This window comes from Trichomycterus rosablanca, chromosome 18 (genome assembly GCF_030014385.1).
Source record: "Trichomycterus rosablanca isolate fTriRos1 chromosome 18, fTriRos1.hap1, whole genome shotgun sequence".
NCBI lineage: Eukaryota > Metazoa > Chordata > Actinopteri > Siluriformes > Trichomycteridae > Trichomycterus > Trichomycterus rosablanca.
The window spans coordinates 21,507,181-21,534,983 of record NC_086005.1 but is presented as its reverse complement, the minus strand read 5'-3'; the positions used below and the strand labels follow the sequence as shown (position 1 = coordinate 21,534,983).

The window sequence follows — 27,803 nt, the reverse complement described above, 5'->3', positions numbered from 1 at the left end:
TCGTTTTAAAGTGAAGCGTCGAGTAGAACGTGTCAGGCAGGTTCTGACACCCCAAACTCAACGATTTTTTATGTTTATTTGTGTTTAATGTGACGTTTTATTATTCTTTTATTTTTGAATCTTTTAGACCATCGCTTGAGCAACTAACTGAAGGTAAAAAAGTGAATTTTTGAATGGTATTAGTGTTAATGTTTTGATTCATTAAGCTGCACGCTGATCTGGTACTAGGGATGAGCGGTATGACCGAAAATCTGTATCACGGTATGTTTTCATTTCACCATGTACATAATGAAGCCACAAGATTAGAACCACCTCTTTGTTTCAGCTCCACTTACCATATAGGAGCACTTTGTAGTTCTACAATTACTGACTGTAGTCCATCTATTTCTCTACATACCTTTTCAGGACCACCACAGAGCGGGTATTATTTAGGTGGTGGATCATTCTCAGCACTGCAGTGACTTTAACATATGGTGGTGGTGTGTTAGTGTGTGTTGTGCTGGAGTTTTTAAATACCGTGTTTACTCACTGTCCACTCTATTAGACACTCCTACCTAGCTGGTCCACCTTGTAGACGTAAAGTCAGAGACCATTGCTCATCTATTGCTGCTGTTTGAGTTGGTCATCTTCTAGACCGTCATCAGTGGTCACAGGATGCCACTCACGGGGCGCTGTTGGCTGGATGTTTTTGGTTGGTGGACTATTCTCAGTCCAGCAGTGACAGTGAGGTGTTTAAAAACTCCATCAGCATTACTGTGTCTGATCCACTCATACCAGCACAACACACACCACCCACCACTTTAATAATACCTACTCTGTAGTGGTCCTGGGAGAGTCCTGACCAATAAAGAACAGCATGAAAGGGGGCTAACAAAGCATGCAGAGAAACAGACGGACTACAGTCAGTAATTGTAGAACTACAAAGTGCTCCTATATGGTGAGTGGAGCTGATAAAATGGACAGTGAGTGTAGAAACAAGGAGGTGGTTTTAATGTTATGGCTAATCGGTTTATATGATAGTACTTTTGCCCCATAAGACATACCTGTTCATCAGACTGTTTTCATTATTGCTCTGAAAGCTTCTTTCTTGACTGTCGTGTCCTTGCGTATGTGGATTGTTACTGCGTTCATAACGTCGTTGTTCGTAACAGCCGTGGCTCGACAAACCGTCCAGTACATAGTGTTTTAGTCTGTTCTAAACTGCCGACACACCTCATTTCTTTGGCACGTTCTTTTGGGGCATATTTGGTCTTCCTCTCTTCATCCTCCATCTGTTTTTGTTAATTTTTTTTTCATCAAATTGGGGAAGCCTTTCTTATCTGTTAACACTGCCATGCTATTGCTACCTGGCTAAGTCGCGAGCTGTATCTAATCTGCACAGCGCTTCATAGCGGTTTTAGCGCCAAACGATGTTATATGATTGTAGGAGGAATTAAAGGCCGAATGTACCGTGGTAGTGGAACTTGTTTTTTTTTGGAGATTGTGAAGTTTGTAGCGGCATTTGTTTTGCTAAACTGGATTTAATGCATTTAGAACCATACAACGTATTCTGTAAGAAAAAATAATAAACTTACGTTACATTTATTGATTTAGTAACCGGTCTGTCAGGGTTAAGCAGGAAAGCACTAGACAGGACACCAAGCCACACTTGCACCTAGGGGCGATTGAAAGAGGCCAGTCTACATTCTGCGTGTTTATGAAGGGTGGGAGAATACCGAGCTAACATTAAAACCACCTCCTTGTTTCTACACACTGTCCATTTTATCAGCTCCACTTACCATATAGAAGCGCTTTGTAGTTCTACAGTTACTGACTGTAGTCCATCTGTTTCTCTGCATGCTTTGTTAGCCTCCTTTCATGCTGTTCTTCAATGGTCAGGACTCTCCCAGGACCACTACAGAGCAGATATTTTTTGGGTGGTGGATCATTCTCAGCACTGCAGTGACACTGACATGGTGGTGGTGTGTTAGTGTGTGTTGTGCTGGTATGAGTGGATAAGACACAGCAGCGCTGATGGAGTTTTTAAACACCTCACTGTCACTGCTGGACTAAGAATAGTCCACCAACCAAAAATATTCAGCCAACAGCGCCCTGTGGGCAGCATCCTGTGACCATTGATGACGGACTAGAAGATGACCAACTCAAACAGCAGCAATAGATGAGCCATCGTCTCTGACTTTACATCTACAAGTGGACAGTGAGTGGACACTGTATTTAAAAACTCCAGCAGTGCTGCTGTGTCTGATCCACTCATACCAGCACAACACACACTAACACACCACCACCATGTCAGTGTCACTGCAGTGCTGAGAATGATCCACCACCTAAATAATACCTGCTCTGTAGTGGTCCTGGGAGAGTCCTGACCATTGAAGAACAGCATGAAAGGGGGCTAACAAAGCATGCAGAGAAACAGATGATCTACAGTCAGTAATTGTAGAACTACAAAGTGCTTCTATATGGTAAGTGGAGCTGATAGAATGGACAATGTGTGTAGAAACAAGAAGGTGGTTTTAATGTTATGGTTGATCGGTGTACAATACCCTACTTAAACATTCATAAAAGCACATACATTTTTTTGGTTTTGTTTATTGTTTTAAGAATTTCTAATTACTTTTAAGCTATCTCAATTTCTGTTACAATTTTGTTTATGCAAATCTACGTCAGGCATCAAATCTCAATGTTAGATTAACCAAATGTTACAGAACATTCGATTTTTGATTGTCTTTTTAGTTCAGCTTGTAAAACTGCCTAAACAAGAAGGACAAGCTTGGAATTAGAGGACATCAGTCACAGCTGTCCAGACACCCTCCAATTCAGGAACAAGTTCTTAAAAAATCTCTTTTGGCTTTTGGTTTGGAGAAGTGAAGGAGCAGTGAGCTACTTTGAGGACGACTATGCACCGTTTTTGGACTTGTGCTTCTCGGCTTCGGCCGCGCACAGTCGCCCAGAATGCTCAGAGCTGTTTGCAGCAGATGTTGATGGCTGGTTCAGCCAGGACATTTCAGCCAGTTAGGTGCTACACATCACCTATCGTTGCTGAGCCGATTCTTAAGGATACAAGTACTAACTATATGGAGGAGATGTACTACGCATGGTTGGAAAACCCCAGGAGTGTACATAAGGCAAGTGTTACATTAAATATGTCTAGAAATATGTTTGCTTTTGGTAATAAACAGTCACAAGTTCATATTTTACACCTACTTATGATGTCAGAAAGCTACTGAAATACTGGCAGGAAAAATACTTTCCCCAAAGGTGTAAACTAGATCAAAACGATTGTCATTCTGAGCTGGACAGTGTATCTATTTTACTCGCATTTGGATCTGAATATGTGCCTGTGATAATAACAATCAAACCCTCTCACTGGTGAACTAATGCATACACAATACACTCACTGTCCGTTTTATCAGCTCCACTTACCATATAGAAGCACTTTGTAGTTCTACAATTACTGACTGTAGTCCATCTATTTCTCTACATACTTTTTTAACCTCCTTTCACTTTGTTCTTCAATGGTCAGGACCCCCACAGGACCACGACAGAGCAGGTATTATTTAGGTAGTGGATCATTCTCAGCACTGCAGTGACACTGACATGGTGCTGGTGTGTTAGTGTTGAGTTTTTAAATACAGTGTCCACTCACTGTCCACTCTATTAGACACTCCTACCTAGTAAAGTCACGATAGAGACGATCGCTCATCTATTGCTGCTGTTTGAGTTGGTCATCTTAGAGACCTTCATCAGTGGTCACAGGACGCTGCCCACAGGGCGCTGTTGGCTGGATATTTTTGGTTGGTGGACTATTCTCAGTCCAGCAGTGACAGTGAGGTGTTTAAAAACTCATACCAGCACAACACACACTAACACACCACCACCATGTCAGTGTCACTTCAGTGCTGAGAATGACCCACCACCCAAATAATACCTACTCTGTAGTGGTCCTGGGAGAGTCCTGACCATTGAAGAACAGCATGAAAGGGGGCTAACAAAGCATGCAGAGAAACAGATGGACTACAGTCAGTAATTGTAGAACTACACTTCTAAGTGGAGCTGATAAAATGAACAGTGAGTGTAGAAACAAGGAGGTGGTTTTAATGTTATGGCTGATCAGTGTATATACGTAGTTTGCTCTGAGACCCAAGTTATAGATTTTTGTATGTTGTATTTTTGGTTTAACCTCAAAAATATTTCAGCAAATGATTCCATTATGTAACTAAAGTTAATGTTTTCTCTTTTTGTTTCATTGCTGTCACTCTAGTCATGGGATGACTTTTTTCGCAATGCCAATGCAGGTGCGTCTCCAGGTGCTGCTCATCAGAGCCCCCGTCCCTCCGGGGTTCATTCTGTTTTGCCTCAAACCCAGGCACTCCTTAAAGGTCACCCTAAAGTGGAGAAGCTGGTAGCAGACCACCTGGCTGTGCAATCACTCATCCGGGCATACCAGGTAAACAGTGTAGCTCTACACTTATAAAACACTTACTGTGGGGAGTCTGGGGACCACTTGTGAAGTTGCTTCGAGCAGCAGCCAGATGCATCTTTGCCACCCACACATTGACGAGTTTGGCGCCACCTAGCGTTGCATGCGGAGAGACACACCCTAAGGGCACCCCCTCCCATCTCTGTGTAAGCGCCTCCAATCAGCCGGCAGAGAACGCAATCGCATTCTGACAGAGAGAGACCCACATCCGGTTCTTTGTCCCACCCCCCACATGAACAACCGGCCAATCGTTGCTCATATAGCCACTCAGCTTCGAATCGGTAAAGCAAGGCTGGATTCGATACGACGCTTCTCAGAATCCAGCCCTGGTTGCAGCGCGTTTCATTTTACCGCTGCGCCACCTGAGCGGCGTTGGAGTTGCTTATTTTAAAACTGCATATTTTTTTATTGTAATACAATATTTTTATCCCAAATATCAAACAACACAGCTTTGCAACAATTGTTTTGAAGACCAAAGATCATTGGGCTGATTGTTTTGGACTTTCCTTCACAGTCACCTGACCTAAACCCTATCAAGGGTTTATGGGGTTACTTGAAGACAGAGAAAACCAATCATTAAGTAGGAGCACTGTAAGATAAATGAATTGCAAACATGCCGAGATTACATGGATGAACAGTTTTCGCACAGCTCCAGTGCAGCAAAAGAGAAAACACACCAAAATACTAAGAAGTTAAAAAATTCTTGTACATTTTTAAATTATACAGATTTTCACATAAATTGATAAGCTTATTATATGATTTGTAATGAACAAATACAAATATCATTATTTTCACTAGTGGTCTCTGATATTTGGGGCCTACTGTAAATTTTGGCCTTCCTTATACTGATCAATCTGTTAAGTAAATTGTCTGTACAACCCCAAATCAGAAAAAGTTGGGACAGCATGGAAAAAGCAAATAATAAAAAAACAGAGTTTCTTACATTTACTTTGACTTTTATTTGATTGCAGACAGCATGAACCTGAGATATTTCATTTATTAATAAACATCTATTCCTGCATTTCAGGTCTGCAACGGTAAAGCATTTACCACTTTGTAATGTTGCCATTCTTTTTCACCACACTTAAAAGACGTTTTGGCACCGAGGATAACAAGTGATTTAGTGTTTCAGCTTTTATTTTGTCCCATTCTTCTTGCAAACACGTCTTAAGATGTGCAACAGTACGGGGTCGTCGTTGTCTCATTTTTCATTTCAAAATTCTCCACACATTCTCTATTGGGGACAGGTCAGGACTGCAGGCAGGCCAGTCCAGTACCCGTACCCTCTTCTTCCGCAGCCATGCCTTTGTAATGTGTGCAGCATGTGGTTTTGCATCGTCTTGTTGAAAAATGCATGGACGTCCCTGGAAAAAATGACGTCTTGAAGGCAGCATATGTTGCTCTAAGATCTCAGTGTACTTTTCTGCATTAATGCTGCCATCACAGAAGTGTACATGACCTTTGCCAAGGGCACTGACACATCACAGCCCCATACCATGACAAACTCTGGCTTTTGGACTTGTTGCTGATCTGGATGGTCCTTTTTGTAAATTTTTCCAAAAAAGACCTGGAATGCTGATTCATCTGACCACAATACACGTTTCTACTGTGTGATGATCCATCCTAGATGCCTCCAAGCCCAGAGAAGTTGACACCACTTCTGGACATGGATAACATAAGGCTTCTTTTTTGCACAGTAAAGTTTTAAGTGGCATTTGTGCATGTAACTCTGTATTGTAGTGCTTGACAAAGGTTTGCCAAAATAATTCCTTGCCCATGTGGTTATATCAGCTATTGTTGAGTGGCGGTTCTTGATGCAGTGCCATCTGAGGGATTAAAGATCACAGGCGTCCAGCTTAAGCTTGCACCCTTGGCCTTTACGCACTGAAATTCCTCCCAATTCCTTAAATTGTTTAATGATATTATGCACTGTAGAGGGAGAAATATGCAAATCCTTTCCAATCTTTCTTTGACGTACATTGTTTTTAAACATTTCAATCATTTTCTCATGCGTTTGTTGACAAACTGGAGATCCTCTGGTTATCTTTTATCATTAAAGACTCAGCCTTTCCTGGATGCTGCTTTTGTACCAAACCATGATTACAATCACCTGTTGACATCACATCATTATTTAGTTTTTTCACCTCATTACTAGCCCAAAATTGCCAACTTTTTTTGGAATGTGTTGCAGGCCTGAAATGCAGGTATATTAATAAATGAAATGAAGTTGAGCAGATAAAACATGAAATATCTCAGGTTCATCTTGTCTGCAATCAAATAAAGTTAAATGTAAGGAACACTGTGTTTTTATTTCATTTGCATTTTTCATACTGTCCCAACTTTTTCTGATTTGGGGTTGTAAATTAATAAATGTTGACGTTTTCTTGGTTCAACATCTGCTTTCCTTCAAAAGCAAGTCAATGCAATATGTGATAGGCAATAATACACACACTACATATGCTTCTTCAAATGACTTTGTAGATTTGGATGATTTCCAGGTTTTATAAGTCTAATGTTGGTTTTCCTTTTTATTCCTGTCCTGTCTTACCCTGTCTGGCTACTTTGGTTCTCTCTTTTCCTCTCTTATCATGTCCTTCTTGTTTGCCTTCCTTTCTCCCTTTTATATTTCCATCTCTCACTGTTTTTCTTCAACCGGAACCGTTGAAGATACGTGGACATCATGTTGCCCAGCTGGACCCCTTGGGAATAATGGATGCTGATCTTGATTTGTGTGTCCCTGTGGATCTCATCACTTCTTCTGATAAACTCGGTAAGGTTATGAACTGTTGCTATTGGCAAGAAAGGGATGCTCTCATGCTCTCATATAGCTCTCATGTTCATCCACCTGCACTTGATTGTGCTGCTTGGTTTAACATACCTGACTTGTTGCATCAGCCCAGTGTGAATTGATGATTATAATGAGTGGATAAGACACAGCACTCACTGTCCCTGCTTGACTGAGAATAGTCCACCAACCAAAACATCCAGCCAACAGCGCCCTGTGGGCAGTGTCCTGTGACCACTGATGAAGGTCTAGAAGATGACCAACTCAAACAGCAGCAATAGATGAGCGATCGTCTCCGACTTTACATCTACAAGGTGGTCCAACTAGGTAGGAGTGTCTAATAGAGTGGACATTGAGTGGACACGGTATTTAAAAACTCCAGCAGCACTGTTGTGTCTGATCCACTCATACCAGCACAACACACACTAACACATCACCACCATGTCAGTGTCACTGCAGTGCTGAGAATGATCCACCACCTAAATAATACCTGCTCTGTAGTTGTCCTGTGGGGGTCCTGACCATTAAAGAACAAGGTGAAAGCAGGCTAACAAAGCATGTAGAGAAACAGATGGACTACAGTCAGTAATTGTAGAACTACAAAGTGCTTCTATATGGTAAGTGTACAATAAAAAATGGACAGTGAATGTAGAAACAAGGAGGTGGTTTTAATGTTATGGCTGAACGGTATATACAGTATATACTGTATATATATATATATATATATATATATATATATATATATATATATATATATATAGAAATAGAATCACATATGTGGAATGCACTTTCACTTTCTGACTCACATTGTTACCTGTAATATGTTTGGTGTGGTGGTGATATGTGTGGTGTTTTATGGCCAGTATCATGAATGGTTTTCCGTTCCCGACACACACTCCTACAACGGCGTATTAGGGCCCTAATACGCCATCGTACACTCATGTTTTGCGTAGCCTGAGTTAATAAGTAATGTTCAGTGCAGGTAAACACAAGTCTTCAGAGTTCAGTTTGTACTGAAGGACAAGGACACTGCGTTCATACTGATATGTCCTGTTTTTGAAGTAACTGGCACTCATGCATATCTGGTGGCAAACAGCCAAGTGATTCTGACCTTTAACATAATTTACAGTGTGCAGAGAGTTCACAGCCAACTTTCATCAGACAAATACTTCATTTCAGTTCCATAAACCGCTTTATACTGATCAGCCATAACATTAAAACCACCTCCTTGTTTCTACACTCGCTGTCCATATTATCAGCTCCACTTACCATATGGAAGCACTTTGTAGTTCTACAACTATTGACTTTAGTCCATCTGTTTCTCTACATGCTTTGTTTGCCCCCTTTCATGCTGTTCTTCAGTGATCCGGACTCTCCCAGGACCACTACAGAACAGGTATTATTTACATGGTGGGCCATTCTCAGCACTGCAGTGACACTGACATGGTGGTGGTGTGTTAGTGTGTGTTGTGCTGGTATCAGTGGATCAGACACAGCAGCTCTGCTGGAGTTTTTAAATACCGTGTCCACTCACTGTCCACTCTATTAAACACTCCTACCTAGTTGGTCCACCTTGTAGATGTGAAGTCAGAGACGATCGCTCATCTAATGCTGCTGTTTGAGTTGGTCATCTTCTAGACCTTCATCAGTGGTCACAGGACGCTGCCCACTGGGCGCTGTTGGCTGGATTTCTTTGGTTGGTGGACTATTCTCAGTCCAGCAGTGACAGTGATGTGTTTATCCACTCATACCAGCACAACACACACTAACACACCACCACCATGTCAGTGTCATTACAGTGCTGAGTATGATCCACGACCCAAATAATACCTGCTCTGTAGTGGTCCTGTGGGGGTCCTGACCATTGAAGAACAGGGTGAAAACAGGTTAAAAAAGCATGCAGAGAAACAGATGGACTACAGTCAGTAATTGTAGAACTACAAAGTGCTTCTATATGGTAAGTGGAGCTGATAAAATGGACAGTGAGTGTAGAAACAAGGAGGTGGTGGTTTTAATGTTATGGTTGATCGATGTAAAAGCTGTTGATGTTCTTTGCTTCACTCCAGGTGTTTAAAAATGTTACTTTTGTTACAAAGTGTTTTCAAGGCTGTAGAGGCCTTAAAATGGATGTGGATGTGTTGGATGTGTTTCTGCAATGTTTGTTAGCCCTCCACATTGCTCACATCTTTTTATGCATGGCTTTTATAGTCATTCTAGTTCTCTGCATGTCTGTGTTCAGCTTTTGTCTGTTTTGGTTTCAAAATATGTCTATCATTTATGTGTTTAGGTTACTATGGTCTGTCTGAGTCAGACCTGGACAAAGTCTTCCGGCTCCCCACTACCACCTTCATTGGGGGCGGTGAAAGCACCCTTCCACTCAGGGAAATCATCCGTCGCTTGGAGGTAAAGGCCCTGGCTTTATTGCACACTTCTGCTTTGTAAGAATTAGATTGACATACATTAGACCTATTTACCATAATAATTGATTGAAAGTGGTGATAATGCAAGAATGTCTTTGTCTATTCCATTATCCTTCTAGATTTATACCTACACAGGTCAACTGCATACTTCATGCATATCTCATTTAATGCTAAATCTTAAAATAATAATAACAAAAGTAAGGTAGATACAAACATGCACATTTTCAATTAGTTATTCCCCTTTTATTTCTGTTTTCTTTTTGGTTAATGTAATTATTGCTGCAGCAATAGTGCCATACCATAGTGCATGAATAAACACACACATTATAATTATAGTATTATGTACAATATTATATATGCAGTTTGCACTACAAGTGCTGCCATAATGATTCAAGCATGATTAGGTTTTGCACCCTGTCTGCTAATGCTACACAATGGCAGCAAAAAAAAACAACAACAATAAAAAAAGACCCCAGTTTTTAATGCGGTTTACATTATGTCGGCAGATGGCGTACTGTCAGCACATTGGAGTGGAGTTCATGTTCATTAATGATGTGGAGCAATGCCAGTGGATCAGGCAGAAGTTTGAGACGCCTGGCATGATGCACTTTACTCCAGAGGAGAAACGGAATTTATTAGCTCGCATGATCCGCTCTACCAGGTCAGCCGATTTCACTACCATACAGTTGTTTTCCCCTTTAGCTCGAATCAGTTTTGTGTTTTGGGGATTAAGGACCCAACGTGTTCCAAAACATCCTTTAGACAACTGGTAGGTAAAATGCTATGTTTAGGGGCCATCTATGAAAATTAGTGTTACCTGATCAGTTATTAAGATTAAAAAAGAATCAGCATGATCATGAATCATTGATAAGGCAGTGGTGGACTTTCTCCCTTTACTAAGCTGCTTTCTGTGAGCAGTGAGAAACTCAAACTCAACTCAAACATAGTGCCATTTAAAGGACTACACCTCCTGGTTTCTACACACACTGTCTATTTTATCAGCTCCACTTACCATATAGAATTACTTTGTAGTTCTACAGATGGACTACAACTGTAGTCCATCTGTTTCTCTGCATGCTTTGTTAGCCTTCTTTCATGCTGTTCTTTAATGGTCAAGACTCTCCCAGGACCACCACAGAGCAGGTATTATTTAGGTGGTGGATCATTCTCAGCACTGCAGTGACACTGACATGGTGGTGGTGTGTTAGTGTGTGTTGTGCTGGTAGGAGTGGATCAGACACAGCAGCGCTGCTGGAGTTTTAAAATACCGTGTCCACTCACTGTCCACTCTATTAGACACTCCTACCTAGATGGTCCACCTTGTAGATGTAACGTCAGAGACGATCGCTAATCTATTGCTGCTCATCTTCTAGACCTTCATCAGTGGTCACAGGACGCTGCCCACAGGGCGCTGTTGGCTGGATGTATTTTTGGTTGGTGGACTATTCTCAGTCCAGCAGGGACAGTGAGGTGATTAAAAACTCCATTAGCGCTGCTGTGTCTGATTCACTCATACCAGCACAACACACACTAATACACCACCACCACGTCAATGTCACTGCAGTGCTGAGAATGATCCACCACCCAAATAATACCTGCTCTGTGGTGGTCCTGTGGGGGTCCTGACCATTGAAGAACAGCATGAAAGGGGGCTAACAAAGCACGCAGAGAAAACAGATGGACTACAGTCAATAATTGTAGAACTTCAAAGTGCTATTTAAATAGACTTATCTTCAAAGTATTGCATTTTCTCTGAGATTTTAACATTTGCTTCGACAGGTTTGAGGAGTTCTTGCAAAGAAAGTGGTCCTCTGAAAAGCGTTTTGGCCTGGAGGGATGCGAGGCCCTCATTCCTGCCCTCAAAACAATCATCGACAAGTCCAGTGAGAGTGGTGTCGAGAGTGTGATCTTGGGAATGCCCCACAGGTACGCCAGTCACATGCTGTGACATCACATCACCGTCTGCTTTGTTTAGATGTTTCAGTCATGCAACGATCTGATTGCATGATTGACGTGTGTTTCTGTCTCTTTTCTAACAGGGGTCGTCTGAACGTGCTGGCCAACGTCATCCGTAAAGAGCTGGAGCAGATCTTTTGTCAGTTTGATTCCAAGCTTGAGGCTGCTGATGAGGTTGGAAGTTTTGTAATCACTTCAGTCATGATCGCTTGGTATTTTTTGCTATTGCTAATTTTTAGATTGCATTTTTGGATAAGGTCTTTGATTAGGTCAATCTGTGACGACACGATTCCTACATTAACTAGTGCCGGCTGGGCTGAGCGGCCACATGAACAACGATTGGCCTGTTGTTCATGTAGGGGTGGGGCATTAAGCTGGATAGGGACTCTTTCATAACTAATGCAATTACGACCTCTGCTGGCTGATTGATGACGGAAAAGAGTCCTGTCGGGGTATGTCTCTCCGTACACAATGCTGATCCGCATTGCACTCATCAAAATGTAGGTGACAAGATGCATACGGCTGCTGCCCACGAGTCAGAGGGGGCGTGGGTTAGCTTCGTTCTCCTCTATCCGAACGGGGATCGGCATTGGTGGAGAGGAAGCATGATGCAATCGGGCAATTGGACGCGCTAAAAGTGGGGAGAAAAACAATATATAAAAAATGCTATTTAAATTCAGCACATTTCTGCTTTCTTCTGTACACATCAGGGTTCAGGAGATGTGAAGTACCATCTGGGGATGTATCACAGACGACTCAACCGTACCACTGGTCGTAACATCAGTCTGTCACTCGTGGCTAATCCTTCTCACCTGGAGGCAGTGAACCCAGTGGTGCAGGGCAAGACCAAGGCTGAGCAGTTCTACTGTGGAGACACTGAAGGCAACAGGGTTTGTCAGCTATACATTGACCTAAAACCTTTAGCACTGGTCTTTTGAATATTCCAGGATGACTGTGCACAAAGCCAAGTCCATAAAGACATAGCTTGATAAATTTGGTGTGAAGAAATTCTAGTGGACTGCACAAAGGCCTGACCTCAATTGCAGTAAACACCCTTGGGAGGACTTGGGATGTTGATTACAATCCAGTCCAACACTAGTTCCGCCGATCAGCCATAACATTAAAACCACCTCCTTGTTTCTACACTCGCTGTTCATTTTTTCATCTCCACTTACCATATAGAAGCACTTTGTAGTTCTACAATTACTGACTGTAGTCCATCTGTTTCTCTGCATGCTTTGTTAGCCCCCTTTCATGCTGTTTTTCAATGGTCAGGACCCCCACAGTAGGTATTATTTGGGTGGTGGATCATTCTCAGCACTGCAGTGACACTGACATGGTGGTGGTGTGTTAGTGTGTGTTGTGCACACAGCAGCGCTGCTGGAGTTTTTAAACACCTCACTGTCACTGCTGGACTGGGAATAGTCCACCAACCAAAAATATCCAGCCAACAGTGCCCCGTAGGCAGCGTCCTGTGACCACTGATGAAGGTCTAGAAGATGACCAACTCAAACAGCAATAATAGATGAGCGATCGTCTCTGACTTTACATCTACAAGGTGGACCAACTAGGTAGGAGTGGACAGTGAGTGGACACGGTATTTAAAAACTCCAGCAGCGCTGCTGTGTCTTATCCACTCATACCAGCACAACACACACTAACACACCACCACCATGTCAGTGTCACTGCAGTGCTGAGAATGATCCACCACCTAATAATACCTGCTCTGTAGGGGTCCTGACCATTGAAGAACAGGGTGAAAGAAGGTTAAAACAAAGCATGCAGAGAAATAGATGGACTACAGTCAGTAATTGTAGAACTACAAAGTGCTTCTATATGGTAAGTGGAGCTGTTTGCTTTTTTTCCCTTATAGGTGATGTCTATTTTGTTGCATGGAGATGCAGCATTTGCCGGCCAGGGCATCGTGTATGAGACTTTTCATTTGAGTGATCTGCCCTCCTATACAACTCATGGCACAGTGCATGTAGTGGTCAACAACCAGGTATGGTACCATCTCCTTAAATACACCTACTACTAGTTTGCTTGTAATAGCACATGCGCACATGCCAAATAAAAAAATTACTCCAGGTTGTCCATTGGATAGTTTGCTTGGCATAAGATGTTCCAAAACAGATTATCTTTGGAGAAGTATGGCTACTGGATGTCCGATCAGCCATAACATTAAAACCACCTCCTTGTTCCTACACTCACTGTCCATTTTATCAGCTCCACTTACCATATTTACCATATTTATCAGCTCCACTTACCATAACATACCACTTTGTAGTTCTACAATTACTGACTGTAGTCCATCTGTTACATAAAGGTAAACAAAGATTAATAACAGCTGACGGGGTTTCTTTCCTTATCTGTCTTTCAGTTTGTTTATGGTTATCTGCATGCTTTTAATTCTATGGTTTGTCGAACTTGCTCTTCTGGATTTCGGAGCATGATTTGGCACATTGTTAACATTTAATTCTCTTCATATTTCTGTTTCTCTTTTGTTACTTGTCGGCCCACATGTAGATGATCACCAAATTAACTATAATTCGCCTTGTTCTCAATCTTAACCCTTTTATGTTGTCGCAATAGATTGGCTTTACCACCGACCCACGTATGGCCCGCTCTTCTCCCTATCCTACTGATGTGGCCCGGGTAGTCAACGCCCCCATCTTTCATGTCAATGCCGACGACCCAGAAGCTGTCATGTACGTGTGCAGAGTTGCTGCTGAGTGGAGGGCAACTTTCCATAAAGACGTAGTGGTAGACCTGGTGAGGCACAGACTCTCTGCTCTTTCCTGCATGATGTCAGATTTGTGGTTGTTATGCTGAAACATACTTTGCTTCTGTATAATTGATGTAGGTAGGCTACCGGCGCAACGGCCACAACGAGATGGATGAGCCTATGTTCACGCAACCCCTGATGTACAAGCAGATAAAGAAGCAAAAGCCCGTGTTGCAGAAATATGTGGACAAGCTCATAGCTGAGGGTGCAGTCACAAGACAGGAGTATGAGGTCAGATTACACATACACCGATCAGCCATAACATTAAAACCACCTCCTTGTTTCTACACACATTGTCCATTTTATTAGCTCCACATTGTAGTTCTACAATTACTGACAGTAGTACTGATCTGTTTCTCTGCATGCTTTGTTAACCCCTTTTCATGCTGTTCTTCAATGGTCAGGACCCCCACAGGACCACTACAGAGCAGGTATTATTTAGGTGGTGGATCATTCTTAGCACTGCAGTGACTCTGACATGGTGGTGATGTGTTAGTGTGTGTTGTGCTGGTACAAGTGGATCAGACACAGTAGCGCTGCTGGAGTTTTTAAATACCGTGTCCACTCTAATAGACACTCCTACCTAGTTGGTCCATCTTGTAGATGTAAAGTCAGAGACGATCGCTCATCTATTGCTGCTGTTTGAGTTGATCATCTTATAGACCTTCATCAGTGGTCACAGGACGCTGCCCACGGGGCGCTGTTGGCTGAATATTTTTGGTTGGTGGACTATTCTCAGTCCAGCAGTGACGGTGAGGTGTTTAAAAACTCCATCAGTATATTAGCACAACACACACTAACACACCACCATGTCATTGTCATTGCAGTGCTAAGAATGATCCACCACCCAAATAATACCTGCTCTGTAGTGGTCCTGTGGGGGTCCTGACCATTGAAGAACAGCATGAAAGGGGGCTAACAAAGCATGCAGAGAAACAGATGGACTACAGTCAGTAATTGTAGAACTACGAAGTGCTTCTATATGGTAAGTGGAGCTGATAAAATGGACAGTGTGTGTAGAAACAAGGAGGTGGTTTTAATGTTATGGCTGATCGGTGTACATACTACGCAATTAAAAGTATGTGGACAGCAGACCATGAGCTTGTTGAATATCCCATTCTAATACCATAGCCATTTCTTAATTCTGATCCTGAAGCACTCTTGTTCTATCCCTTTTTGTATTTCTTTTTACACTCCCTCCTTTTACATCCCACTTTGGTTATACCTAATTTCCCTGTGCATTCACGCAACCTCTGCCAGCTGCAAGACTGGCCAAGGCTAGCACATGCCTCCTCTGTTTGCATATACACATCAGCCATAACATTAAAACCACCTCCTTGTTTCTACACACACTGTCCATTTTATCAGCTTCACTTACCATATAGAAGCACTTTGTAGTTTTACAATTACTGACTGTAGTCCATCTGTTTCTCTGCATGCTTTGTTAGCCCCTTTTCATCCTGTCATTCAATGGTCAGGACTCTCCCAGGACCACCACAGAGCAGGTATTATTTGGGTGGTGGATCATTCTCAGCACTGCAGTGACACTGACATGGTGGTGGTGTGTTAGTGTGTGTTGTGCTGGTATGAGTGGATCAGACACAGCAATGCTGATGGAGTTTTTAAACACCTCACCATCACTGCTGGACTGAGAATAGTTCACCAACCAAAAATATATCCAGCCAACAGTGCCCCGTGGGCAGCGTCCTGTGACCACTGATGAAGTTAAACACCTCTCTGTCACTGCTGGACTGAGAATAGTCCACCAACCAAAAATATATCCAGCAAACAGCGCCCCATGGGCAGCGTCCTGTGACCACTGATGAAGGTCTAGAAGATGACCAACTCAAACAGCAGGAACATTTTAAAGCAGCTTTCTGTGAATCTGTATCATCAGGTAGAAATTGCCAAATATGACGAGATCTGCGAGGAGGCTTACACTCGCTCCAAAGATGAGAAGATCTTGCACATTAAACACTGGCTTGACTCGCCATGGCCTGGTATGTGCCTATTACTCTGTCCTCCATACCAAGGAATTTTTGGTATCCTAATTTTAGCACTGTTGACTTGAGTTTTTGCCCAATGATTTGGTCCACAGATTTCTTCACTCAGGAGGGTCAGCCAAAGTCCATGAGCTGTCCGTCCACCGGCCTGAACGAAGAGGAGCTTGTCCATATCGGCAAAGTGGCTTCATCTATACCTGTTGATGGCTTCACTGTACATGGAGGTGACTGTTTTTTAACTGTTGTATACACCGGTCAGCCATAACATTAAAACCAGCTCCTTGTTTCTACACAGTCTGTTCATTTTATCAGCTCCACTTACCATATAGAAGCACTTTGTAGTTCTACAATTACTGACTGGAGTCCATCTGTTTCTCTGCATGTTTTGTTAGCCCCCCAGGACCACCACAGAGCAGGTATTATTTAGGTTGTGGATCATTCTCAGCACTGCAGTGACACTGACATGGTGGTGGTGTGTTAGTGTGTGTTGTGCTGGTATGAGTTGATAAGACACAGCAATGCTGCTGGAGTTTTCAAACACCTCACTGTTAATGCTGGATTGAGAATAGTCCACCAACCAAAAACATCCAGCCAACAGCACCCCGTGGGCAGCGTCCTGTGACCACTGATAAAGGTCTCAAAGATGACCAACTCAAACAGCAGCAATAGATGAGCGATCGTCTCTGACTTTACATCAACAAGTTGGAACAACTAGGTAGGAGTGCCTAATAGAGTGGACAGTGAGTGGACACGGTAATTAAAAACGCCAGCAGCGCTGCTGTGTCTGATTCACTGATCCACATACCAGCACAACACACACTAACACACCACCACCATGTCAGTGTCACTGCAGTGCTGAGAATGATCCACCACCTAAATAATACCTGCTTTGTGGTGGTCGTGTGGGGGTCCTGGTCATTAAAGAACAGGGTGAAAGCAGGCTAAAAAGATATGTAGGGAAACAGATGGACTACAGTCAGTAATTGTAGAACTACAAAGTGCTCCGTAATGTTATGGCTGATCAGTGTACATACATAGTGTTTGAAATTATGGAACCAAAGTTCATTTTCTCGTCCCTGTTCAAGGTCTAAGTCGTATTTTGAAGAGCAGATCGGCAATGGTAGGAGACCGGATGGCAGACTGGGCTCTGGGAGAATACATGGCTTTTGGCTCGCTGCTTAAGCAGGGCATTCATGTGCGCCTCAGTGGCCAGGATGTAGAAAGGGGCACCTTCAGGTTCTGCTCATATCATTGCACAAGTGTTTATCAACTTTAATGTGATGCAGATGTCAGATTGCATGTAGTTTTTCTAACAGACTTTGTGTCTTGATTACAGTCACCGGCATCATATACTGCACAATCAGAATGAGGACAAGAGAACATGCATCCCTATGAATCACATTCATCAAAACCAGGCCCCTTACACGGTGTGCAATAGCTCCCTGTCTGAGTATGGAGTATTAGGTAAGGAAGTGCTTGTACATTTTAACATCCAAATTTGAAATATACAACGATCAGTCATAACATTAAAACCACCTCCTTGTTTCTACACTCACTGTCCATTTTATCAGCTCCACTTACCATATAGAAGCACTTTGTAGTCCATCTGTTTCTCTACATACTTTTTTAGCCTGCTTTTACTTTGTTCTTCAATGGTCAGGATCCCCACAGGACCACCACAGATCAGTAAGTGTGTGTTGTGCTGGTATGAGTGGATCAGACACAGCAGTGCAGCTGGAGTTCTTAATACAGTGCCCACTCACTGTCCACTCTATTAGACACTCCTACCTAGTTGGTCCACCTTGTAGATGTAAAGTCAGAGACGATCGCTCATCTATTGCTGCTGTTTGAGTTGGTCATCTTCTAGACCTTCATCAGTCGTCACAGGACCACCTACGGGGAGCTGTTGTCTGGATATTTTTGGTTGGTGGACTAGTCTCAGTCCAGCAGTGACAGTGAGGTGTTTAAAAACTCCAGCAGCATTGCTGTGTCTGATCCACTCATATCAGCACAACACACACTAACACATCACCACCATGTCAGTGTCACTGCAGTGCTAAGAATGATCCACCACCCAAATAATACCTGCTCTGTGGTGCCAGTTGTAGCCTAGAGGTTAAGGTGCTGGACTAGTAATCAAAAGGTCGCTGGTTCAAGCCCCACCATTGACAGGTTGCCACTGTTGGGCCCTTGAGCAAGGCCCTTAACCCTGTATACTGTATACTGTATACTGTCACAGTACTACTGTAAGTTGCTTTGGATAAAAAGTGTCTGCCAAATGCCGAAAATGTAAATGTAAATTGTCCTGTGGGGGTCCTGACCATTAAAGAACAGGGTAAAAGCAGGCCAAAAAGGTATGTAGAGAAATAGATGGACTACAGTCAGTAATTGTAGAACTACAAGGTGCTTCCAGATGGTAAGCGGAGCTGATAAAATGGACAGTGTGTGTAGAAACAAGGAGATGGTTTAATGTTATGGCTGATCGGTGTATTTATTTACTATATACTATAAATGCTGATGCTGTTATTAACCCACTATCTTTCCAGGGTTCGAGCTGGGTTTTGCTATGGCAAGCCCAAACGCACTGGTTCTCTGGGAGGCTCAGTTTGGTGACTTCCACAACACAGCTCAGTGCATCATTGACCAGTTTATCTGCGCAGGCCAAGCCAAGTGGGTGAGGCAGAATGGTATTGTCCTGCTTCTTCCACATGGGATGGAAGGAATGGTATGTTCCAATGCTCTCCTCGTGTCCTTCTTTTTTTTTTTTAAATACTTGTCATAGAGGTGGCTTGTGCTAGCCTCTTCTTGGCATGCAGCGATGTCGTGCAACTAGCGAGGTTGCCAGAGCCACAGAATTGAGTATATTCAAATTAGGATGATGCAAAAAGGGAACAGCATGTTACTGACTGTAGTCCATCTGTTTCTCTACATACGTTTTGCTTTCACCCTGTTCTTCAATGGTTAGGACCCCCACAGGACCACCACAGAGCAGGTATTATTTGGGTGGTTGATCATTCTCAGCACTGCAGTGACACTGACATGGTGGTGGTGTGTTAGTGTGTGTTGTGCTGGTATGAGTGGATCAGACACAGCAGCGCTGCTGGAATTTTTAAGTACTGTGTCCACTCACTGTCCACTCTATTAGACAATCTTACCTAGTTGGTCCACCTTGTAGATGTAAAGTCAGACACGATCGCTCATCTATTGCTGCTGTTTGAGTTGGTCATCTTCTAGACCTTCATCAGTGGTCACAGGACGCTGCCCATGGGGCGCCGTTGTCTGGATATTTTTGGTTGGTGGACTATTCTCAGTCCAGCAGTAACAGCGCTGCTTTGTCTTATCCACTCATACCAGCACAACACACACCAACACACCACTCTATAGTGGCCCTGTGTGGGTCCTGACCATTGAAGAACAGCATGAAAGGGGGCTAACAATGCATGCAGAGAAACAGATGGACTACAGTCAGTAATTGTAGAACTACAAAGTTCTTCTACATGGAAAGTGGAGCTGATAAAATGGACAGTGAGTGTAGAAACAAGGAGGTGGTTTTAAATCTTTTGTATCTTCTTTCACTAACCCACAGCTAATATTTTTTCAGGGTCCTGAGCACTCGTCTGCTCGTCCGGAGCGCTTCCTTCAGATGTGCAACGACGACCCTGATGTTTTACCTGTAAGTACCAGAGAGTAACATTGCCTCTTATATTATGGGTTGTGTCTCAGTGCTGCCTCGAATATACGTTTTGGTGCCGCTTTTCTTCATTTGTAGAAAATCACAGCTGACTTTGCAGTGCAGCAGCTGTATGATTGTAACTGGATCGTGGTAAACTGTTCAACCCCTGCTAATTACTTCCACGTGCTGAGGAGACAGATCCTTCAATCTTTTCGCAAACCTGTAAGCTCCTAATTTTATTAGTTCTAGATTAGTACCAGTGGTACTTAAGGCTCATTCATTCATTAGTATTTACCTGTAAATCACCCAAAAAAACAAAAAAACAAAATAAAAAAAATAATTTCTTGATCCCATATATAAACAATTTCAAGATTAAAAAAACGTTTTAATTCATTTTCCTGTCTTGTACCTGCAGCTAATAATCTTCACCCCTAAATCGTTGTTACGCCACCCTGAAGCCAAGTCCAGTTTTGATTACATGCTCTCAGGTGAGTGTTAATATTGAATCCATGTCGTACTGATTTGAAACAGAGCAGTGAAAGGATTTACAAATAGTTGCTGACAGTGGGTTTTTCAAATTCCTTTAACAATAACGGCACTGTTGGCCACTCAGGTGGCGCAGCGGTAAAAACACACGCCAGCGCACCAGAGCTGGGACCTTGAATACATCGTATTAAATCTCAGCTCTGCCATCCGGCTGGGCTGAGCGGCCACATGAACAAAGATTGTCCTGTTGTTCATATAGGGATGGGGTATTAAGCCAGATAGGGACTCCTCGTGACTGATGCACTACGACCTCTGCTGGCTGATTGATGGGGCCTGCACAGAGTGCGGGTCAGGGTGTGTCTCGGTATGCAAGGCTGATTCGCATATATGCACTTGCCTAGTGTAGGTGATAAGATGCATACGGCTGCTGCACATGTGTCGAAGGGGGTCAGCTTCGTTCTCCTCAAATCAGAGCGGGGATCGGCATTAGTGGAGAGGAAGCATGATGCAATCAGGCAATTGGACATGCTAAAAAGTCGGGGGAGAAAATGCATTAACTATATACAGTGTATCACAAAAGTGAGTACACCCCTCACATTTCTGCAAATATTTCATTATATCTTTTCATGGGACAACACTATAGACATGAAACTTGGATATAATTTAGAGTAGTCAGTGTACAGCTTGTATAGCAGTGGAGATTTACTGTCTTCTGAAAATAACTCAACACACAGCCATTAATGTCTAAATAGCTGGCAACATAAGTGAGTACAACCCACAGTGAACATGTCCAAATTGTGCCCAAATGTGTCGTTGTCCCTCCCTGGTGTCATGTGTCAAGGTCCCAGGTGTAAATGGGGAGCAGGGCTGTTAAATTTGGTGTTTTGGGTACAATTCTCTCATACTGGCCACTGGATATTCAACATGGCACCTCATGGCAAAGAACTCTCTGAGGATGTGAGAAATAGAATTGTTGCTCTCCACAAAGATGGCCTGGGCTATAAGAAGATTGCTAACACCCTGAAACTGAGCTACAGCATGGTGGCCAAGGTCATACAGCGGTTTTCCAGGACAGGTTCCACTCGGAACAGGCTTCGCCAGGGTCGACCAAAGAAGTTGAGTCCACGTGTTCGGCGTCATATCAAAAATAGACACATGAGTGCTGCCAGCATTGCTGCAGAGGTTGAAGACGTGGGAGGTCAGCCTGTCAGTGCTCAGACCATACGCCGCACACTGCATCAACTCGGTCTGCATGGTCGTCATCCCAGAAAGAAAGCTGACGCACAAGAAAGCCCGCAAACAGTTTGCTGAAGACAAGCAGTCCAAGAACATGGATTACTGGAATGCCCTGTGGTCTGACGAGACCAAGATAAACTTGTTTGGCTCAGATGGTGTCCAGCATGTGTGGTGGCGCCCTGGTGAGAAGTACCAAGACAACTGTATCTTGCCTACAGTCAAGCATGGTGGTGGTAGCATCATGGTCTTGGGCTGCATGAGTGTTGCTGGCACTGGGGAGCTGCAGTTCACTGAGGGAAACATGAATTCCAACATGTACTGTGACATTCTGAAACAGAGCATGATCCCCTCCCTTCGAAAACTGGGCCTCATGGCAGTTTTCCAACAGGATAACGACCCCAAACACAACCTCCAAGATGACAACTGCCTTGCTGAGGAAGCTGAAGGTAAAGGTGATGGACTAAACCCAATTGAGCACCTGTGGCGCATCCTCAAGTGGAAGGTGGAGGAGTTCAAGGTGTCTAACATCCACCAGCTCTGTGATGTCATCATGGAGGAGTGGAAGAGGATTCCAGTAGCAACCTGTGCAGCTCTGGTGAATTCCATGCCCAGGAGGGTTAAGGCAGTGCTGGATAATAATGGTGGTCACACAAAATATTGACACTTTGGGCACAATTTGGACATGTCCACTGTGGGGTGTACTCACTTATGTTGCCAGCCATTTAGACATTAATGGCTGTGTGTTGAGTTATTTTCAGAAGACAGTAAATCTACACTGCTATACAAGTTGTACACTGACTACTCTAAGTTATATCCAAGTTTTATTTCTATAGTGTTGTCCCATGAAAAGATATAATAAAATATTTGCAGAAATGTGAGGGGTGTACTCACTTTTGTGATACACTGTGTGTGTGTATATATATATATATATACAGTATATATACAGTGGGGCCAAAAAGTATTTAGTCAGCCACTGATTGTGCAAGTTCTCCTACTTAGAAAGATGAGAGAGGTCTGTAATTTTCATCATAGGTACACTTCAACTATGAGAGACAAAATGAGAAAATCCAGGAAATCACATTGTAGGATTTTTAAAGAATTTATTTGTAAATTATGGTGGAAAATAAGTATTTGGTCAATAACAAAAGTTCAACTCAATACTTTGTAACATAACCTTTGTTGGCAATGACAGAGGTCAAACGTTTTCTGTAAGTCTTCACCAGGTTTGCACACACTGTAGCTGGTATTTTGGCCCATTCCTCCATGCAGATCTCCTCTAGAGCAGTGATGTTTTGGGGCTGTCGCTGGGCAACACGGACACGGACAAATTTTCTATGGGGTTGAGGTCTGGAGACTGGCTAGGCCACTCCAGGACCTTGAAATGCTTTTTACGGAGCCACTCCTTCGTTGCCCGAGCGGTGTGTTTGGGATCATTGTCATGCTGGAAGACCCAGCCACGTTCCATCTTCAATGCTCTCACTGATGGAAGGAGGTTTTGGCTTAAAATCTCACGATACATGGCCCCGTTCATTCTTCCCTTAACACGGATCAGTCGGCCTGTCCACTTTGCAGAAAAACAGCCCCAAAGCATGATGTTTCCACCCCCATGCTTCACAGTAGGTATGGTGTTTACTCAGCATTCTTCTTCCTCCAAACACGACGAGTTGAGTTTTTACCAAAAAGTTCAATTTTGGTTTCATCTGACCACATGATATTCTCCCAATCCTCTTCTGGATCATCCATATGCTCTCTGGCAAACTTCAGACGAGCCTGGACATGTACTGGCTTAAGCAGGGGGACACGCCTGGCACTGCAGGATTTGAGTCCCTCTCGGCGTAGTGTGTTACTGATGGTAGCCTTTGTTACTTTGGCCCCAGCTATCTGCATTTCATTCATCAGGTCTCTCCGTGTAGTTCTGGGATATTTTGCTCACCGTTCTCATGATCATTTTGACCCCACGGGATCGAGGGAAATCATCAATGGTCTTGTATGTCTACCATTTTCTTACAATTGCTCCCACAGTTGATTTATTCACACCAACCTGCTTGCCTATTGTAGATTCACTCTTCCCAGCCTGGTGCAGGTCTACAATTTTCTTCCTGGTGTCCTTCGACAGCATTTTGGTCTTGGCCATGGTTGAGTTTGGAGTCTGACTGTTTGAGGCTGTGGACAGGTGTCTTTTATACAGATAACGATGTCAAACCGGTGCCATTAATACAGGTAATGAGTGGAGGACAGAAGAGCTTCTTAAAGAAGAAGTTACAGGTCTGTGAGAGCCAGAAATACTTATTTTCCATCACAATTTACAAATAAATTCTTTAAAAATCCTACAATGTGATTTCCTGGATTTTTTTTTCTCATTTTGTCTCTCATAGTTGAAGTGTACCTATGATGAAAATTACAGACCTCTCTCATCTTTCTAAGTAGGAGAACTTGCACAATCAGTGGCTGACTAAATACTTTTTGGCCCCACTGTATATATATAAAGCCTAAAAAATTCTGCTGGCACAGTAGCAGACAGAGTGGAATATTAATGCCCATGGTTTTTAAATGAGATGTCCAAAAAGGTCATCATCAGGTGTCTTTATACTTCTGGCATGTAGTATACTTATCAATACTAGGGTAGATGGCAAGCAGTGCACTTACTGTCCTTAAGCAGTCTGACTAAAGTTTTCTTAAAAATCTCGGACCGCACCCAGATGGCATAGTGGATCATTTCACTAGCACACCAGCACAGAGATTCTGAACTCCTCTGTTCGAAACTCAGCGTTGCCACTGGTCGGCTGGGCACCATCTAGCGGACATAATTGGCAGTGCCTGCAGCAGATACTAATTGGCCACCGTATCTGTAGGGTGGGGGTCGGACTATTGTGTGGGTGGGTGGGATTCTTCATACACTGTGTAAGGACCCTGATTGGCAGAAGAGACACCTGTGCAGTGAAGTGGAGGGCTGTGCATGTGTCGGAAGGGGCGTGTAGAGCGACGTGCTCTCCTCGGATGCAATCTGGTATCCCTCAGCAGTGCAAGGCAAACTGAGTGAGCTAAATCGGGAGGAAAATGGGGAGACAATGCATTAAAAAAAATGTCGGACCAAATCACTGGCAAAATGTGCTGTAGTAACTCATATCACCATGACTTTTACATTTTTGTAAACATTAGATAACCCCCTACTTACTGCTAACACTTTGGGGTATGTGTGTAGGCACACATTTTAGGCGTTTGATCCCAGAAGAGGGTGCAGCATCCCAGAATCCAGCTGGAGTAAAACGCATCATCTTCTGCACTGGCAAGGTCTACTATGATCTAAGCAAAGAGCGCAAGAGCAAAGAAATGGAGGACACTGTAGCAATTGCACGCATCGAACAGGTAGGTGCCGTATGTTTTGATTGTATATACAGATCTACCACCATATAGATTTATTCTAGAGGAACTAAGGAACTGAGTAAAATCAAGCTTCTGTCATCTTTACTGCTTTAAGAGAGAGAAACACAAGCTGGAACTGAAATCTAACCTATTCCTAATTGGTTTTCAGCTCTCTCCATTCCCGTTTGACCTGGTGAAGGCAGAGATTGAGAAGTACCCACAGGCTGAGCTGGTGTGGTGCCAAGAGGAGCACAAGAATCAGGGCTACTATGACTATGTTAGGCCACGTATCCGCACGACTGTCGCTCGTAAACATCCTCTCTGGTAAACTTTTTTCTTTTTTTTAATCAAAGACATACTTTTCATCTTTTCTTGTCTGAAATGTTTCCCTAATTGACTTCTGACAACAGGCAGGTTTCCTCTTAAGAGAGGGCTAGCTCATGCTTCCAGAACATGGACTGTTTCTGGTCTGCAGTGGTCATTAGCTATCAAAAGTGGTCCAAGGAAGGAACTGTGTTAAACCGGCGACAGGGTCATGGGCAGCCAAGGCTCATTGATGCACGTGAGGAACGAAGGCTGGCCCGTGTGGTCCGATCCAACAGATGAGCTCCTGTAGCTCAAATTGCTTAAGAAGTAAATGCTGGTTCTGATAGAAAGGTGTCAGAATACACAGTGCATCACAGTTTGTTGTGTATAAGGCTGCATAGCCGCAGACCAGTCTGGGTGCCCATGCTGACCCCTGTCCACCGCCAAAAGCGCCAACAATGGGCACGTGAGCATCGGAACTGGAACACGGTGCAATGGAAGAAGGTGGCCTGGTCTGATGAATTACGTTTTCTTTTACATCACGTGGATGACATTGTGCGTGTGCGTCGCTTACCTGGGGAACACATGGCACCAAGATGAATTATGGGAAGAAGGCAAGCTGGTGGAGGCAGTGTGATGCTTAGGGCAATGTTCTGCTGGGAAAACTTGGGTCCTGCCATCCATGTGGATGTTACTTTGACACGTTCCACCTACCTAAACATTGTTGCAGACCATGTACACCCTTTCATAGAAACGGTATTCCCTGATGGGTGTGGCCTCTTTCAGCAGGATAATGCACCCTGCCACAAAGCAAAAATGCTTCAGGAATGGTTTGAGGAGCACAACAATGAGTTTGAGGTGTTGACTTGGCTTGCATGTTAGTCATGAACATTGATATTAGTCAAGGTTGAGGATATCTGTGACGTTCTGGTCCTTATGTTTGTTACCTTTTAGGTATGCTGGACGTGAACCAGCTGCTGCTCCAGCCACTGGAAACAAGAAGTCTCATCTCTTGGAGCTGGAGCAATTTATGAACAAGGCCTTTAACCTGGATGTCTTTCGGGACCAGATTTAAAAGACCTCCTTAAACCCCCTAAACATAACCACCACTGCCTGCTGGACAGGACCATCTATTCATATTACACTATACAGACTAAAGACACTTGGGTAAAATAGAGCTTCTGATGGAGTCGGTACCAGCTGATTAAGTGCCACTGCACTACTGAGCATCAGGACTGGGTCATGTGAAGCAAAACTATTTAGACTTGAAGAGAGAGTGGATACTGCCTGTGTTATTTATTATATGGACATTTAAAGTCTGACACCACAGGAACACAATCCTTCAGATGCAACCTTTCAATTGCTCTGTGTTCCATGTGTTTATCATTATGTATAAATGAACAAACAAAACCAGCAACACCTCATCGGCTACACATACCGATCAGCCATAACATTAAACCCACCTCCTTGTTTCTACACTCACTGTCCATTTTATCAGCTCCGCTTACCACAAGCACTTTGTAGTTCTACAATTACTGACTGTAGTCCATCTGTTTTTCTGCATGCTTTGTTAGCCCTATTTCATCCTGTTCTTCAATGGTCAGGACTCTCCCAGGACCACTACAGAGCAGGTATTATTTAGGTGGTGGATCATTCTCAGCACTGCAGTGACACTGACATGGTGCTGGTATGAGTGGCTGAGACACAGCAGCGCTGCTGGAGTTTTTAAACACCTCACTGTCGCTGCTGGATTGAGATTAGTCCAACCAAAAATATCCAGGCAACAGTGCCCTGTGGGCAGCGTCCTGTGACCACTGATTAAGGTCTAGAAGATGACCGACTCAAACAGCAGCAATAGATGAGCGATCGTCTCTGATTTTACCAACTAAGTAGGGGTGTCTAATAAAGTGGACAGTGAGTGGACACGGTATTTAAAAGTTTGGAGATGTTTTATCAAGATGAATAAAATATACTTTTATTTTGCTATTAACAGGTTGATACTTTTAATCGTTTAACTGTTTGCAAATGAAATGCTTTGCTTGTGGCTTTAAGCAGTTTAAGATTGAGTTTTACTCTGTTAATCCATAAGCACATTTATATTTTTCTTGAGCCTTCAATTCTACTTTTGCACCTCAATGAATTTTATTCTACATGTATATTGATGGATAAGTCACACACTTAAGCTGCAAATGAAACAGATTTTATTTATTTTCCTAATTCTTAATAGTCTTAATATTGTGAGTTCAGCTACAGTGTATATACAGTGTATTGTTCAATAAAAACATCTAATCTTTGACGTTTAATTTTATT

The 27,803-nt window shown here is 43.1% G+C and overlaps 1 protein-coding gene across 2 annotated transcripts; it reads left to right on the top strand.

Annotated features, from left to right (window-relative positions):
• ogdhb (oxoglutarate dehydrogenase b) lies at positions 1–27,803 on the top strand. Of its 2 annotated transcripts, XM_063014815.1 has the most exons (23): positions 6–153; positions 2,734–3,125; positions 4,262–4,447; positions 7,148–7,250; positions 9,553–9,668; positions 10,192–10,346; positions 11,465–11,611; positions 11,725–11,815; positions 12,352–12,531; positions 13,515–13,643; positions 14,234–14,413; positions 14,505–14,657; positions 16,324–16,426; positions 16,525–16,653; positions 17,515–17,665; positions 17,766–17,893; positions 18,976–19,154; positions 20,031–20,102; positions 20,199–20,324; positions 20,518–20,590; positions 25,027–25,190; positions 25,357–25,511; positions 26,448–27,803. In XM_063014815.1, exons 2-23 carry the CDS (start codon positions 2,898–2,900, stop codon positions 26,566–26,568), a joined length of 3,069 nt encoding a protein of 1,022 aa, XP_062870885.1. In that variant the 5' UTR covers positions 6–153; positions 2,734–2,897; the 3' UTR covers positions 26,569–27,803. The 2 variants fall into 2 exon arrangements, with proteins under 2 accessions (XP_062870886.1, XP_062870885.1); XM_063014816.1 differs by lacking the exons at positions 25,027–25,190; positions 25,357–25,511; positions 26,448–27,803 and adding an exon at positions 23,883–25,020 and having other exon boundaries at positions 1–153.

Coding starts and splice junctions, on each gene's coding strand:
- ogdhb (XM_063014815.1), top strand. CDS start 2,898: ATGCACCGTTTTTGGACTTGTGCTTCTCGGCTTCGGCCGCGCACAGTC. Junction 10,347..11,464: donor CGCATGATCCGCTCTACCAG/GTCAGCCGATTT, acceptor TTGCTTCGACAG/GTTTGAGGAGTTCTTGCAAA. Junction 20,325..20,517: donor TTCAATCTTTTCGCAAACCT/GTAAGCTCCTAA, acceptor TTGTACCTGCAG/CTAATAATCTTCACCCCTAA.